Source organism: Condylostylus longicornis, unplaced genomic scaffold (genome assembly GCF_029603195.1).
Source record: "Condylostylus longicornis isolate FDR11 unplaced genomic scaffold, ASM2960319v2 ptg000205l, whole genome shotgun sequence".
In the NCBI taxonomy this organism is placed as follows: Eukaryota; Metazoa; Arthropoda; class Insecta; order Diptera; family Dolichopodidae; genus Condylostylus; species Condylostylus longicornis.
Genome location: NW_026578173.1, coordinates 163,505 through 182,107, shown reverse-complemented (window position 1 = coordinate 182,107; position 18,603 = coordinate 163,505). Strand labels below are relative to the sequence as shown.

Genomic DNA, 18,603 nt, shown 5'->3' with positions numbered 1-18,603 from the left:
AATTAGTGGAAGAATGGGCTCAAATTTCCGCTTACATCACAAAAAAACTTGTTGAATCAATACCAAACCAATTAAAAGATGTCACTCGGAGTAAGGACTATGCAACAAAGTACTAGACTTAAGATTAGATTAAGTTCCTGCTTTTAATAATATAAGTAATGTAATGCTGTACGAATACGTCTATGACTTGAATTTGTTCAACGAATTTTTAAAAATATTCTTTTTTAACAATTTTGTTTGTTAAATGTAATTTAATTTTTATTTTTGTTTACCATTATTATTAACTAATAAAGCTGGATTAAAATATTTACAAAACATACTTCACATTTTTTGTTTCATTAAATACAATTTAAATATGATTGCATCACGAATACGAATGGGAGTCACTGTATGTATTTTTAAAAGTTTTGAATTTAATTGAAAATTGAGGACTATGAACGAATATTATTAGCATTTCTTGTAGGCTCTTATTATGATCGGCGACGCGAATGAAATTTTTGGTGAATATGAACTTTTGATTTCATGGTTGGCGAATTCACTTAAATTTTAGGCGAATGAACTAAAAAATCTGTCGAATGAAAATTCTGTGTGACAAACTTGGCGGATCAAACCAAAAAACAAATTAATACATAAATGTTTTTTTATTGGATATTATAGCATATATAGGGATATAATGGCAAAATCTAAAATAATTGTAAAGTAAGTTCATAAAATTCTACAAATTATTGTAAAAAGTATTGATTGTTTAATATTAATTTAAGCGTGAAAAAAACGACTCCGTAAGTGCCAAAGGGTGGAAAAGTTGTTTTTGCAAAAAATGCAAAATGTACATATATGAGGTAGCTTATTATTTGCGGTAGGTTTTCTGATGTGTCGCGGTAGTACATTTTGGATCTGGCGAATGAAAGCATTCGCGGATCATAATTTAAAATATCATTCGATTAAGCGAATGGCTTATCCTCTCCACAAAAGGTATTAATAACCATTTGCTTACAACTGTACAGAAAATCAGCAAATTTGGATTTTCAATTTGGCAATAAATCATTGGAAAACCTTGAATGATGGTATTAAAAAATAAAAAGTTTTCAAAAATCAATTTGTTAAAAATTGACATCAAAACAGATCTTGCTCTTTAGATTAGCCATTTCTTAAATTATTATATAAAAATATCTCAACGACATTTTCTAAAAAAATTCCTGCGCAACATACAATACAATTTTTTTAAAAATATTTTTGAACAAACAGTTTCATTACATTCTTTCAGTTTTTTATTTTTGAAACATCGAAAACAATTTTTTTACGGCATTACAAAATATTTGAAAATGCCAAATCACTTGGCATACCTTTATAATATCATATTTATATGATTCAAAAGATCATGTTTATAATGATCCGAAAGCTAAGTTAAACATTAAAGCTCTGAATGAAGTATAAGATCTTTCATTAGAATGTGACGAATTACTTTCCTTTTTTTTTAAAAAAAAGTTTTCATGAATTATTGCATGTTGATTCTAAAAACATTGAAAAAGATTTGGAAACTTACAGGTATCATATGAAGAGAATATACATAGGTTGTATGCGCAAGAGTGAGGGAATTTAATAATAAAAACAATGGCTTTTGTAACGAAGAGGTAGTTCCAAGTAGTGGGTTCATTCTTCGTGACGCGTTCTTTACTCCTCTGTATCATGTTGACGAAACTTAATCATAAAAATATAAAGAGCAAACTTTCTTAAGATTAATTATTGTCTCTCTACTTATGATTTTTCTTCAGTATAGAGGATGTGTCGTATCTAAGAACGTTGCTATATATCACTGTTTAGGACTCAATAGGTATATAGACTCCCATCTCGACTAACTTTTTATTGCTTTTTTAAATTTTCAACTCCGTGTCTGTGCAGATGAAAATCTCAGGGCTTTTTCATGAACGAATTGAATGAAACGAAACTCAGGGCTTGGAGGAGAGAGGATCGAAGTCAATATTTCTGGGTGATCGTTAAGCTTTTTTTCTTCGCCCAATCCATGAAATTTAAAATTTTTTATGAAATTACTATTAAAGCGATTTTGCAAAATAAATTGAAGCTGTTTCCAGCATAAACAATGGTATATAGCATTCCACTTAGATACGACACACCCTGATACTACTGACATTGAGCTAACGACGAATAAGTTTCTGAGCTCCAAAAATAAGAAAAAAAAGATAAATTTTCAATCTGCTTAAAATTTATGAACTCATACAGTAATTATTTCCTATACAGTAAGTATTTCCATTTTTTGGATTGTATTTTGTTTAGTTGAGATTATATTTTATTGTTGTTGTATTTTTCTGCGTTATTTGCTAAAAAAGTAATCTCATAAACTTGGCCCATACTGACATCAGCTCTAAAACTTTTTTTTCTGATATTACAATGGAAAAGATATCGATAACTTAGGATCACTTGCATACCCAGGGTAGGAAACAGACAGATATAGCAAATACACATTTCAGCAAAAGGTTGAGATCATGTTGGTAGATCTTACTTGGATCTGAAAATGTAATGCATTTTTGTAACAATGATACAAAAGGTGGATCGTTTTTCTGTAAGGAACTCTGAAAAATCTACTCTCATATTGCACGAGAATTTTACTGTTAATTATCAGAATTCGACATAACATAAAATTTAATTGAATTTTTGAAAATAAAAGTGAAGGTAGAAAAATCAATATGAGTTCATATTTCAATTCTTTTGAATGAATTTTGAAGGTTTACTATTAAGTTTCAAACATTAATTTTCATGTATGCAGTAGAATTAAGTTTTAAGATCTGCCAAGATGAAATCAACCAAGCTTTTACTCTCCTACCTCTCGATGTTATTATCTTGAAGCTAATATTGTTAGATTTTTTAAATACTCTAACTGGCTTTCGAACCTCACGAACAGAACTTACAAAATGCTTTTCAGGCATCAATATTTCAAGTGTTTATACCTAACCTTGGAATTCCTAAGAATAATCACTTGATCAACTGCTATTTATTATTTATTACGTTATTTTTACAACTTCTATCGACAAAATTATTAAAAAAGATAGCTCTGCGTAAGGATTTGTTAAACATTAGATTGAAAAATTTTATAATCTGTTTATACCTAAGTCTATATATCCTTTCCTTGTTAATTCGCATCTAGCATATGTGTCACATGGTTTGGTTACCATTCCATAACGCAAATGTTAACAGGATTTGAAGATTTTGGAAAAAAAACCTTCATAAACATTGCGTTCTACATCTTTGTGAGTAAAAATTGGTTGAACTTTTTCTGAATTGAAAAGCGGGGAGTTCAGATTGAACTGAATTGATTGGCGGGAAGTATCTAGTCCATTATTCGTTTTTTATCTCATTAAACGTGCATTAATTTTAATGTATCTGTTAAGCAAAATTTTTAACACTAATCTCAGATATTATTGATTGGAAAAATTTCATCAAAAAATTCTTGTATCTGTTCTATTCCATCAAAATATTATGGAACATTTCTATTTTTTCATAATTTATAGGTTTACCGTATTATGATTGACTTTATGTTAATCTTTGTTTTGTTTTTGACAATCGCCTCAGATGTTTTAATCAAACATATATAAGCAGTTGCATTATACATATAATTATTAATATTCTTATACCTATGTATGTACAACTTAGTTGTAGAAAGTCAAGTATAAGAACTTATAATTTAATAACAGTTTTTTAGTTTTAATAAATTTAAAATAAAACAAAATAGTTTTGAGTTGAAAATACAACAAAATAAAATACGAAGAATGTAAAAAACTTTCTTGATTAATTTAAGATTATATACATATTTTAGCGCTTAAATATTTCGTTAAACTCAAACTATTCTCAAATTACAGGGAAAATTTTCAATTCATTCAGAAACTTTGAGACTAACTTTGAAAATAAATATCTTGAGAACTGCGCAAAAACATGAAAATACGCTCTATAAATTTTAATTCGTTTGAACTCATTCTATCACACTGTTTCCGGAGTACCTATCATATAGTCTCGGATAGCGTGTTTCTATAATTTAACATACATAAGTACCTTAATTATATTATAAATACAAATTGAGTTTACTTCAATTTTGTTACTGAATTCGAAACTCGTATTATGATTGATGTAAACAAATACATGTCAATGTTCCAAAAAAAATCTAAATAATTCTACATACCTGTTAAGGGGCTGCATTGTAAGGCCAGCCATGGCTGTGAGAGCTTCACATTCTTCGTTCTCAGCTTTGATAACCTTTACTGCAGACATACTAATTGTATGTGCTAAACGTCTTACGCAGGGCCAATGTGACATCTATATAATATTTTCGAAATTTTATTTGTTTGAAAAATATAATTTCTATTTAATAAAAATTAAAAATCTTTAGATCATTAAAACACAAGTTTGTACAAATTTAGAAATAAAACATTTATATTTTCAAGATTAATTTAGATTTTGTAATTTAAATCTTACATTAGGCTACGTTAGATTTAGAAAATTGGCCAAATACGACCAATTACGAATAAAATGCATCGTGAAGTCAAAATGATTTTAAACAAAAAATACGGCATATGTGGCCCATACGGGACAAAGTGGGAACACTGGACACATCGAAGACTAAACGATATATATGTTGGGAAGCATTCCATATTAGCCTCTACCAGTATTTTAATTTTTATTTTAAGAATCCGTTTTTATTTTTAATATTTTCGTAATGCCCGTGGTACAATATATGTACTTTAAATTGCAATAAATTAAAATATTGCTATTGTACTTCTCAAATAACATAACATAGAAGCAAATTAAAAAACATTATACGCTATTGTAAAAGACCATTTTTAAAACTGAAAGAGCAAAATTATACGAAAAGGATAAACAAAAAAAAATGGTCATTTTTTTCAGAGATGTTTTACGCTCTCTCTTAACTTTTGCATCATTTTTTCTATAGAGGTGTTAAAAGTCATTGGCAGACAACTCATTATTTTCATACTGCTCGAAAGTTACCATATGTTTTATGGAAGGTTTCCTTATTGATTTCACCACTTTATTTGGGGGCACCCAAATCCCAATGAACACTATTGCGTACATACCAGGGAGCACCCGCCATATTACGAAGCACGCTATTCTGGAAAGCTTATATGCTGCGCATAGCAAAGCTCAGGACTGTATACCATATGCTCATTTAGATTTTATTTTTCGGTTACACATCAACACTTTGTTTTACGTAACCAATTTCGGCTCACGATTTTGGTACCAAAGGATTCCTTTACATTAGGTCCCATTGCCAATATTGCTGTATCGTCGGCAAATGTAGTTACATTCCCCAACTCTGCCAAATCACTTGTATAAAGTAAAGTTCTTTCAGATAAAAAAGATTCAAGTATCCCCTCGAATTGTGAGGGTATCTCTTAAGTTTAAATAAAAAGCCTTTAAGTCAAACTTCATCAAACGTCTGAGTCAGAAATATTGTCGAACATATTTGCCTTTCTAAAGCTTTTACTACAATATTTGTTATATTATGCCGTTGGTTGGCTGCTTCATTCTAAGAACAAACTGATATTTTGGAATCAATTTCAACCATTGATTATGCCTCATTTTTTTATATCTGATTTTTCTGTCATAATAAACTTCCTCTACTTTACAAACTGTATAGGAACATAGCTTAGATTTATTGCTGCATTCATAAATTTTTAAAAATGTCAATGCCTTTCTCGGCAAATCTCCCATTTTCTCAGCATTAATAAGATCAAAACCAAGAGCCTCATTCAATTCAAGCGATTTTACTGTTTGGCAAATATTCGTAAGTAGATCTATAGAGCTTTCATCTATTCATCTATAAAAAAAAAACGCCTTCGTCTTCCACTCGGAATTTTTTTTTTCCGCATTTAAATTTAAATTTCTAATAATAGGCAAATTTAAATGTCCTACGCGATCTCGGATCCTGTTAACTAGCCTGGGTTTAACCTGTTTTTTAATCACATGCTGACCAAGGTCTACTATGAAAGCAGAGTGATCCGAATTTAAACCAACACTATATTTCAAATTAAAAAAATTTTATAGAAATCGCCTTAGGTTTAAAAAAGTCAATAAGATCCGGGTTTTGTTCGCAACTGCAGGCTAGTAAGTCGAATTTCAGCAGAATTGTAGGAGATCCTTAAAAATATCTCTCTTTACCTTTTATTAAATCTCGGTGGACAATATACTGAGTCAGCATATATAGAGTTTACTCAATATACAAACTCAATTTTAATAGTTCAGCCTCGCCCGTTTATTGGACTCTTAATTAAAATAGCACAACCTCCTCTTGAATGATTTCTAACCCCTAAATTTTATTAATTAACAATTTCTTATTTTTGCAATTGATTTTGTCCATTTCCTTACTTTTCATACCTGGCATTCTTAGACCGTTTCCTTTTATTATTTTCTGTAATTTGAACAGCTTTTTTTTATTTCCAGAAGTATGCCATTTTAATTCAGCCTTATTAGCAACTTAAGTTAGCAACTTCTACGTTCATGTTTATTATGTTCACACAAAAAATTCCGCAGAGGGAATAATATTGTTACTCTTTGGTTTACGCCTACATCAACTTTTTATGTTGCAGCATATAAATTATATTCTATGCCGGCTTCACAAATTTTCTGCTACTCTCTGCCCATATAGTATAATATGTCCATGTAATGGATATAAAATAAATATATTTTATACATATTATACATATTATGTATTCTAGTAAAAGCGAAAAAACAATAATCGATTGCGTTTCTAGTATTAGATTTTTTATGCTTTATATAATTATTATTTTAAGGAAAATACGATTAACATATTAAAAAAAGCAGACAGAGAAAGTTGGAAACTCTGAAATTAATTTATAAGAACATACTAACTGTACTCAGTCATCTACATACAACCAAATACATACATAAGATACTCTACATTCATATTGTTCTACAGTCTAATGCCAAATAAAAATTTTGCATGCGAACTGTTTGGGATAATACTTTTTGAACAAAAATGAGAGAAAATTATGACATTCACATTTTCTCAATGTTTAAAGATTTTTCAAGGCCTGTAAAGTAAAATTTAGTGTTTTAAAAACTTTTAAAATCTTACAGCTGTCGAAACATAATATTTTCTTGGTTATGTCAGATGGTTTTATTTTTGAAAAAAAAAATTTTTTGGCAAATCTTTTCAAATAAAAATAAAATAAAACAACCAAAATGGGTTCACAAATGGTTTTTTCAAAGTTTCACACTATTATAATCCTAAATCAAAATTTTCGATTTTTAGTATAACCAAAAAATATTTGTTTATGTCTGATAAATACCTTGAAATTTGACATTTATTACCTATTTTGTAAAGTTTTTAAAAGTTTTTTCAAGTTTTCTGTGTGGTTTATTTTTTTTAAGTGAAAATTTTTTTCTTTTTGAGAGAAATTTCGTCATTGTTTGTCTTTTGAAAGTGTTTGCAAGTTTTACCCCAGACCTAGTATTTAATAGCAACATTTTACAATGTTAACATTTTTTTTAAACCATCTTCACTAAATTTTCTCTATTTAATGTTTTAGGAAAAAAATAACAAAAACAAAAATTTTCGTAATAAATATTACAATATCTGTAGTTTTTGAAACAAAATCAATAGATAATCATTTTGTTGCTCTACAGCTTTGTTATTATAAAATTTGTAAAAATTTTGTATTAGAAAAAGAAAACACATTTGCGTTGCAAACAGAAATATTCCACCGCCGTCCCCCCAGCCCTGAAGATAGAAAACTGAAATTTCGTAAGTAAATAAACTTTTACTAGAAACCTATTTCCGTTGAAAAAAAAATTTATCTATTTCCCTCCCTCTTAAAATTACAGCTTGGCAAAACCCTAAATAAACCGCAAAACCTTAAATATCAAAAAATTCGGAAAACCCTAATTATCATATTTGAACTTAAAAAAATCAAATAGTCGTTAAAATTTATCATTATCTAAGATTCGTATCTGTTTACAAAAAACGTTAAAAATCACTCGATTAAAGTATACTTTTCAATTACTCACCTGAATTGCTATTGTTTTCTGTAACGTACAAATAGCGTTTTGACAAGGGGGTCGGGATAATTCTTCTTCTGAAATTTTTGTTAAATCATCCCCAAGTAAAGCTCGAACACATTCTTGAGCGGAATCACATATTGCTGGTAAATCGTAACCACCTTCTAACGCTAGTACAATCTTACCATTTGCAAGCTGCATCAATTCTCGTGTCATATATCCAAAACAAGCTGGTGATACTAAGTAACCCCCTAAGGGTGCCGGATGTCCAGCTGCTGCGTCAAAACCTGCTGATACTAAAACAATATCAGGACTGAATTCTCTTGCAATAGGCATGACCAAAGTTCGAAATGCGGCCAAATATTCGGCATCTCCCAAGGGTGGATCCAGACCTCCGGACCACGAAATATTGACATTATAACCGAGACCAGAACCAGTTCCACACTACAATTTTAAAGGTATTTGACAATAGCAAATACAGTATTTACATTGATTATGTTATATAACTAGTTAAATTTATGAATTTACCTCAGCTGGGCCACCGGTACCAGGAAAAAAATTGCCATCATCATGTCTATGTATTGACATGTACAAGACATTGGGACAATCATAAAATGCTTGTTGTGTTCCATTGCCATGGTGCACATCCTTGAAATTCGAAGTTTAAAAATTAAAAATATTTTTTAAAGCGAGTTTATAATACATACCCAGTCAAAAATCAAAATTTTTTCCACTAATGGCATTTTTTGTCTCAAAAGTTTAGCCGCAATTGCTACTGAATTGAAAAAACAAAATCCCATGGCAACATTTGCTTCTGCGTGATGTCCTGGCGGCCTAACTACAGCGAAACCATTTTTTATATCACCTTTGCTAGTTTTAAATGCTAAATCAATCACACAACCTGCCGCGATTCTAGCAGCAGAAGCCGTGTGATGTTCATTCCAAGTTGTATCTAAGTCCACACCCACACCGCCACAAGATAATCTTACAAAATTAACAGACGTACTAGTTTCATTTTTGTGCCGACTAATTTGACTCGATCCAAAGAGCAAAGCGTGTTCCTCAGTGTGAACTGTCTGGATTTCTTCTTGTGTTGCTTTTCTTGAACGTAGTTTATCACATCTCGCTGCTAAGCCAGTTTCTATTAATCGCGCCCAAATAGATTGTAGTCTCCCACTATGTTCTGGATGGGAAGCATTATTGCCGCAAATGCAGGCGTGCTTAAGCATTAAATTATCAAAACCCAAACCTGTTTTTGAATTATGAGAATTTCCTGCCAACTTTTTTTTATGGGATAAAGATAAGTTTACAGGTGGGATATGTTCAACTGAATTAGAAGCACCTGAACTATAAAACTGAACTAAATTTGATGATAAAGACTGTTTAGTATCTGGTACATGTGTACCGTATCCATGTGGGCCTAAATGCACAAGAGGACTGGACAGAGTTCTTGACAACGGACGGATCATGTTTCGGGCCATCGCGTCTTCCATTGATCGCAAATATAATAGTTCACGCTGGTGTTGCAAATACTCTTGATCACGGGTGAGTTTCGGGATGATTCCCGCTGATACCGTTATGTTTAACTGCTGATAATTTTCATGTTTGCTAAGGTTACGGCATGATGATGATACAGAATGTTGTTTTTGAAGATGATCTATACCAGTGGATGTTATTCGTTGAGAAGGTGTATTTTGTAACTCAGAACTGCTAGCAAAAACTTCTTTAAATGACTCTTTCCTCTCTGTCAAATCGACTATTTCGGCAGCCTCCGCCTTAAATTTTTTATCAGAAACTCCGCTGCGGGTTAAAACCGTTTGCCGAATTTTTTGCGTCAGTAGCATATGCTGTTGCTGTGAAGCTTGATGTTGTGCCTTAACAATTACACACAAATAATAAATATACTGTAAAACCGGCACAGTTTTTGGTAAAATCTTAAATAGATACTTACATTACTATTTTCGTAGTGAGTTTGTTGTACAATATTAGCTGTGTTACCACCTGTCAATATAGAATGTCCTAACGGTAAAGGTGCAGATTGTGTACGACCTAAAGGACGATGAGCCTGTTTGTTTAGTCTAGCTTGTACGACCTGCGCATCCGTTAATAAATTATTAGAGCACACTGTTGACAAAGAACCTACACCTATATTATTAGTGGATTCACGTATTTGGGGAGTATATTCTGGAGTGATTGCTAAAGTTTGCGTTCCAGTGCTATTTTGATGATCTAGGGGCAAAATACCTGAATAAAATGTATTTGTGTGCATAGACGAAGCCCCTAACATTGGTGTTGGATGAACATTTACTACGGCCGCAGCAGCCAAAGCTGCTTGCTGATGCAAAGCATTTAAAATAGCTAGATTTGCTACCGGTGAGGGATGAGCATTCGATAGGTGAGGTCGACCCAAGGATATATTCGGCATTGAGGGAGAACTAAACAATGACAAATCATTAATATTACTACGTATACCACATTGGTATTGAGGATCTTCATTTTCCTCCTGAATAGGAGCACTAGTTGGCGAACCACGTGAACCCGTTGCAGTTGGCGGTGAGTCGGGACCAGAGTCCGCTGTACTGCTAGAACAATCTAAAATAGAGTATATGATCTGAAATTAATTCTGTAACTTAAAATTTTAATTATTTGGTTTTGATTAATTCAAAAAAATAAATACTATGTTTCAGGTAATTAATTTTCAAAAACATTTACTTTGTAAATATTTTTGTATAACTTATTATACTTTGAAACATATTAAAATTTTATAGTTCGTGGACGTACTTGTTAGGGTAGCATTTTGCTTTTGAAAGCGTCTGTGCGCTGCTTGTAGTAAACGTTCCTGCCTTCGGGTTGCTCCAGGTCCAATTCTTGCTTTCCTTTCTATTACACTTTGCTTTAATCGTATTTTCAATAAATTTGGTTCAGATGCTGTGTGAAAAATTTTTTAGATGTTTTTTAAGTAAATATCAATAATATGTAAAATTTTTTTATTTGAAATATTTTTAAATTTAATGTATTTAGTGAACTCATGATATTATGTATCACTTTATGGTCGAAGTGAATATAAGCTCTATTTAAAAGCAAAAATTTTTTAACTTTTATATAGATAAATAAGTTACGAATTCGATTACACACGTTGTTTCGCATAAGTAGCAAAAAAAATCAGGGATGATTCTCTGATCAATTTCTATCCAAAAATTATATGGATTGGTAAGGGGGCGGGAGTAGATGGAAGAAACCGTATTTCTCAATCTACAGCCTGTTAAAAGAAGGTACCAGAGTTTTTCACCATGTAAATAAATACTTATAACTTCAAAACCATGCGACATAGAATAACAATACGGGGCTGACTTCACAGGCGATTGATTGCTCTTTATTTTCAGCCTAAAAAAATAGCAACCATACAAAACAAATTTATCATATGGGGTTTAACCAGGTACTTTTCTTCATCCAAAACAAAAAGAATATTTCTTTATAAAAATTTTATAATTCAATGTCAGAGTCAAAAAAACTGTTAAAAATATTACAACAGCTAATAGTTATTTTTATTAAACTTAAGCATGGCTAGAACTATATTTATTGGAATATAATGAAACTATTTCATATGCACTTATTATTTCATAACCATATCAAATCAGGCAAGTTATCATCAGATTGGAATAGACAAAGAATCACCAAATCAGACTAGCCATTTATTTGCATTCATATTGAGTAAATGTTTTACAGACAAGTGATATGTTGCCGAATGAAAATTTACATTCTATGTCATAAAGTTATAGATACAGTAAATTTTATTCATCTATGCATACCTTTACATTACAAAAAATCAAGGCCTGGACCCTGCTTTTTTTGTGAATGTATTTGCTAAAAATTGCATATGTATTTTTGACGAGATGGCATTTCTGAAGAATCACTTTTTTATACCCTGCACTTCGTGAAGGGTATATTAACTTTGGTATGGAGTTTGTAACTACTTGAAGGAGTCATCTGCGGTATAGACATATATATATATTCTTGCTCAGCGTAAAATTCTGCGTTGATTTAGACATGTCCGTCCGTCCGTCCGTCCGCCCGATCGCACGATAATTCAAAAACGAATAATGCAAACGATACCAAACTTTCACAAGTGGCTTCTTTTGTGCCAAGGACGAACCCTATTGTTATTGGACCAATTCGGACAACGGGTTCGGGTAGCTGCCATACAGCTCAAAGAGTTTATTTTAATTATTTCAAGAACTAATAAAGGTACAAATATAAAATTTTGCATACATGTGTCCAATTATATTCTACATATGCTCTAAAAATTTTAATGAGATAGCTGCACCTGTACGGGTGGCTGCCATACAACTCCAAAAGCAAATTTTTTATATTCGGCAAAATAATAAAGTCAGATTCATGAAACTTGGCAGTCGTGTGTCCATTTACAGGTCAAAGATATTTCTGAAGTTTTGGTGGAATTGCTTGACAGGTTCGAGTGGCTCCCATACAAGTCCAAAATTTTTATTTTAAATATTTGGGAAAGTAATAAAGACAGATACATGAAACTTGGTAGTTGTGTGTTCAGTTATAGGACATATCCGTGAAGTTTCTATAGAATGGTTTCACAGGTTTGAGTAATTGCTATACAACAATGAAAGGTGCAGGGTATAATTCAATCGCTTCATACCGACTGAAACGTTTTTATTTGTTTGTTGTTTTTTTTTTTGGAAAAATTATGATTTTTACCTATTTTAATTGCAAGTTTTCTATACGTAAACTTGTAGAAGTTTTAAAGTTCCTGATACGGTAGTTTAGGTAGATCAGTGAATTAGATTTACTTACAATGTGAAAATATTTCCTAATAAAATAAAATCGCATATGTACATGCCTTGAAAGAATTTTATGAACTTTTAATATAAAAATAAAATCACATATGGAACAATTTTTATGAATTATGAAGCATGTAAATTCAATTGATATAGTATAGATATCAAAATTATATAGATATATATGTGATTCTATACGTAGTATGCATTTTTGGAGACATATCATAGCAAACTCGTTAATATTAAATGTACATTTTCTCAAATTTGAAAAAATACGCCAAAATCGACTAAATACTTTGAACAAAATTTACACTATTTTTACCGACCGTATTGTGCGTACGTTAAAGTTATACATACGTATTGGTTATGTGATGGCAACAAATTTAGCATATCGAGTTTTCGGTGGGAATACACTTCTCCATTGTAGGGAAGTGTAAGTAAACTATTTTTAGCAACTTGTCGGTCAAGTTCGGCTGAACCGATTTTAATGAAATTTTCTATGTAAGTCTATTTCGACCATGGCACGGATTGATCAACTTTTATTAGGCCTCGGGAATTTTTGACCATTTTAAAGAAAATAATCAACCGATTTGCTTGAAATTTCATTTATAAGATTCGACCGTCCGCGAAATCTCCTAACTTTTAGAAAAAATCAGGCGTTATTTAATATTTAATTTCTTCGTTCTAAAACAATTAACATATAAATTTTTTGGAAACATCAGGGCTCGAAAACTGATCTGAAAGAAGAAAAACGAGATCAAAAATTTGGAAAAAAAGAACTTTAGATAACAGTAAATTTGAACGGCCATTTTGTTTTTCTAAAGTTTAACTATAGTATACCGCGCTAAGGGAAGCAAGTCGCTGCCTTACTGCGTTTGAAAAATTTCAAAAATGCTTATGGTTTCATTGCAAAAAATATTTAAAAAATGCCATTTTTAGGGTTTTGGGGGGGGGGGGGGGGGGGTATAACTTCTAGAGGGGAGGAGATAGGTAAAAATTTTGTTCTACGGAAATAAGTTTCTAGTGAAGATCTATGTACGTATGAAATTTCAGCTTTCTATCTCCAAGGGTGTAGAAGTTTTGTAAACAAAAATAGTGTCCACGGACGGACGGACGGACGGACGGACAGAGTGAAACTAATAAGCACTTTTTTCAAAAAATTTTTTGGAAAAGTGCTAAAAATGATTGAGTTTTTACTTTTTCTAATTAAAAATTTGAAAAAACTGATCTTGTGGGAAATTTATTATGTTAAAAAGGGCCCTCTATAAATCCTATAAGAATACGTGTCAATTCGTCAGCAAACGAGAATGCAATCTTTAATTGTTCAACATATGGTTTCTTCGGAATCATCAAAAAAGTTGTACCAGATTGTACGATTTAGTCAAAATCGAAAAAGAAATTAAATTTCAATTTAATATTTAATACAATGAATCCTTTTTTTAACATACTGTATTATTTTGCATTTGAAAACTCAAAAAGTTTTATGAATTGTATTATCTAATACAATTCCTTACTTTAACAAAAATATTTTTTGTTTTAATTTATTTTAACTAAAAAAATTTTCTAATTTCAGCAGAAACAATACAAAAAAAATTTGAATATACTACTTAAATACTTATAAATAAATATTTAAATAGTCATTTTTAAGTAATAAGTTTTAAATATTCCTTATTACAGGTATACCTCCATTACTTTTAAAGTTGCAAGCAGTGCTGCTAATCGATGTTAGAAGATTTTAAAAACAAAGTTTATTCAACATTTTATCAATCTTAAAAACATAAATAGTTTCGGTATTTGGGAAACATCGATCGTATGGATAATTCTCCACCACTAATTTATGTATAATATAATTTTATGGGTTTATTATGGTTGGCTAACCACATATGGGTATAATCGGAAAGTAATAAAAAATGTTCATCAATGCGGCGTCGATTCAAAAAGAAGTTGCTGATGCTATACCGATGTAATGCGTTAAGCTTGGTGATGCAATAATATTTTGACATTTTTGGGCACTTTCTAAATCATATGTTTTTTGGGATGTTCTAAATCATATGCTTTTTGGAAAATGTTTTGTGTAGAAATATTAAAATTATTAACAAGTGAAAATTTATTAAAAAAATTTTTTAGTTTCAATTAGGTTTTGGAGATTTTAATATAATGGAACATTTAAAAATAATAAACTTTATTAGTTATTGAGTTAAAATAATAAATTATTTACTTGTCAGCTACCATTTAAAAAACTTTGCATGAATACAAAATAACAAAAAAAAATTTATTCACAGCTGATTATATATGACGCGCATACGATGCGTATTGTTTTACATTTGTGAACACAAAACTTTAAACTGTTACCGTATTAATGAATTTTCGTACAAGATTTTTACATGATTCCACTTATTGCATGAAACTACTTTGGAAACTACCCATCCTTTTAAAAGGACACCTCGGATCATGAGGACACCATCATATGGTAAAAGCAAAGAAAATATGTCCAAAGGCGACAAACAGAAAATTACCAATATCGGTGCAGTAAATGAAATAAAAGATCAAAAGGCTGATAATTGCCACTTAAATATAAAAATAAGTAAACTAGAAGCGCTTTGTACAGAATTAAAATGAAATCCAGTACCTCAGAGAGGAAAATAATAAGCTAAAATTGTAATCATGCAATGCAAATGCAATAAAAGAAATAAAAACGGAAAAAGTTACGACAAACAAAGTGGAATAATGTACAGACGAGGAGAACTTAACTGAGAAAGTTATCAAGAAGCAAAATAAGCCCATATTGATTAATAAATCCGCTGACTGGACTAGTTTTAAAAATAGGAAGAGAATAACCCAAGATGATTTGGATTCTCAGGTAGAGTATTTTAATAAAATCATACAAATTAAAAAAAATATTTCCAATATTATTAGCAATATGTTTAGATATTCTCTCTTCTTATTTAACTGGCAGATTATTAGAGTCAAACAGGAGGGGGACTTTTCCACATTTAGAAAAATAAGAGCAAGTGTGCCTCAGGGCAGTATTTTGGGTCCACTTCTATATCTACTCTTTACAAGAGACGTGTCTCATATAGAAAACACAATTGTGGGTACATATGCTGACGATACTGCAATTATGGCAGTAGCGTCAAATATTAACGACACCACAAGAAAGTTGCAGCAAGCAAGCAATAGTTTTGATGCTTGGACCAAGAAATGGAAAATAAAAGTAAATGAAACTAAGTCTGCACAAGTAAATTTTACAAATAAAGTTCTTGTAAACCCTCCACGTGTTAATTTAAATGGGATAAATGTTGCGCAGGGAAATGCGGCAATATATCTAGGAATGATACTGGATGTTAAGCTAAAATGGAAGGAACATGTTAAGAATAAAAAGGTTGCCGATACAGAATAAAATCCTGCTCTAGAACCAAATTATTAAACCGGTTGGGCTGTATGGTATCCAGTTGTGTGGATGTGCCAAACAAACATACGTCCAGCAAATACAAACGTTCCAGAATAGAGTTTTGCGGAATATGGTGGATACCCCTTGGTATGTGCGAAATGGAGATTTGCACAGAGATCTAAATATTCCAAGTGCAGTTGACAAAATTAACGAAAGGGCGGTGAGATATAAAGCTCGTCTGGAGCAACATGTGAACGCAGAGGCCTCTCGGTTCCTTGTTATCCGGGATTCTCCCAGAAGGCTAAAAAGGACTTTGCCTTCTAATTTAGCGCAAAATGCGCTTCGCCAAACCGGGACGCGTTGAGTCTCTTTCAATCTATATTAAAGAAAATTTCATCTAAGGGGACTAGTATCACTGCTCAGTCTAATGGGGACTAGTATCAGAATATAAGGAGAAGGTTTTTGTGGTAAAACACATAACTAACTATTGGTTTTCAGGGAATGGCATGTTAGTAGAGATAGTTTCTACGGGGAAAAAAACTTAAAATTTTATATAATTATGTAGTTCTTTTATTTATGCATATTCTCTAGAAGGTAGAATTACTTAACTTAAAGTAAGTCGCTCACAGATGAGCAGGGATTATTCGAAGCCTTTTAGATTTGCTCATGGGTTACAAGATGAAATTCAACGTAAGCATTTTTTTATATTTTTTAAAGTCATGAAGAGTAACACGTTCATTTTGTTTTAATGTTTTCAAAAATATTTGAAATTAGTGCGATTCGCACTAGGGGCTTCTAGTCTGTATTATATTATACAAGCCAAATCCGATGGCTCAACCATCGTGTCAATTTATATTCTTTATCTTCGGAACAATAACATAGAAAAAGAAAACGAAAAAGAATTTATTCTGAGCTCTCGCAACATTTAGGTATGTATATATATTATATTATAAGTTGTACATAGATATGTTACAGAACTATTTTATTTTGCTTTAGATAAGCCTGTTCCGCAACAGAACCGATACATATTATTGTTTTAATCTTAATATTATTGTTTTGTTATACATTTTCTGTAAAGTGAATAAAATCAGCAATATAATTCAAAATATAATTCGTGCATGAATCATAATAACGGATATGAAATAAGGTAATACTCAAAAGAGATGTTTTTGTTACGTTTCGTTTTACTCATAAACTTAAGTAGCCAAAAAAATTTTTACTTTAATTACATGTGTTTATATTATATTATAACAGAAAAAATACCATTTTTGTATATGTAAATGTGTGTACATGTATACAATAATTAAGGTTAAATTCGTTTACAGCTGAGGTGATCGACACGTCCGACGTAATGTAAATATAAAGTAAATAAAACAAAAAAAAAACGGGCCAAGATTACATTTTTGCGCATATAAAGAGAAAACATCACCCAATTTCCGTGAAATTTAATGTTTACATTCGGGGTGACAACACCATGAAGTTATAATGTTTTTGGAAATGTCAGGGCCCGGAAACCGAACAAAGGATTTGTAATCATATATATGAAGCTCATTGATGGAATTAAAATTAAAAGTTTTCATGGACCAAATGGCTAGCATAAAATGAGCCTTTGATAAGAAGGCATTTTCACAGTCTCACGCAACATTTTAGCTAGACTAGACAATATCTTGCGGTCATGAATATTATAACTTTTTATATTAGTTAATATGTTAAGTTGATGTAGAACCTAATGTGTATATGACATCCATATGTTTAGCTTACTTTCAACATGAATTTATTCTTGCAGAGCATTACTAAATTCATACTAAACAAATCCCATACTAAATGATGCCAATTTAGCACTCTTCGGTGCACTTCTAGCACTGTTCAACACTAAAATACACCCTAAAATAGTAATTTGCACTACAGTGCAATTTGGAAAAAAAATTTTATCTGACCAGCACATAACTGACCGCAATGTGTATTGTCTAGTGCCTTTTAAACACTTCTTTCCAATTTTTAGGACGTTAGTAAGTTTTTGGTTAGCATACCTAGAAAAATGTAAATTTGGCTCTTAGTAGAGTTTCGCTTTGTGCTATCCAAATTCCCTAAAATGCTCGCCAGTTAGTTTCGATAGCAACCAGAGCTCAAATATCAAATTTCAAGAAATTTTATCAAACCGTTCCGTAGATATGATAAAAAAGTTGGATCAAACCAATGGTTTGTTTTGTAGCACTTTTCCCTTCAACAAGTGAAAATACTGCTTTTAAATACAGTCTATGTATACCTATCACACTATTAAAATTATTCTCATTCATAAACGAAACTATTTCTAGGATTGCATATATTTAGGATGATGCATATATGCAATCTTTGAAATGAAGC

General features: G+C 31.1%; 1 protein-coding gene across 2 annotated transcripts in view; it reads right to left on the bottom strand.

Annotated features, from left to right (window-relative positions):
* The window catches only part of LOC129616434 (histone deacetylase 4), a 174,987-nt gene that overhangs the window by 2,743 nt on the left and 153,641 nt on the right, over nucleotides 1–18,603 (bottom strand). For both annotated transcript variants that reach the window (XM_055532059.1, XM_055532060.1), the window contains 6 exons: nucleotides 10,825–10,971; nucleotides 9,995–10,635; nucleotides 8,751–9,917; nucleotides 8,572–8,691; nucleotides 8,053–8,487; nucleotides 4,190–4,323 (listed from right to left, as the gene is read on the bottom strand). In XM_055532059.1, coding sequence (XP_055388034.1) covers nucleotides 4,190–4,323; nucleotides 8,053–8,487; nucleotides 8,572–8,691; nucleotides 8,751–9,917; nucleotides 9,995–10,635; nucleotides 10,825–10,971 — 2,644 coding nt within the window. The remainder of the gene's footprint in view (nucleotides 1–4,189; nucleotides 4,324–8,052; nucleotides 8,488–8,571; nucleotides 8,692–8,750; nucleotides 9,918–9,994; nucleotides 10,636–10,824; nucleotides 10,972–18,603) is intronic.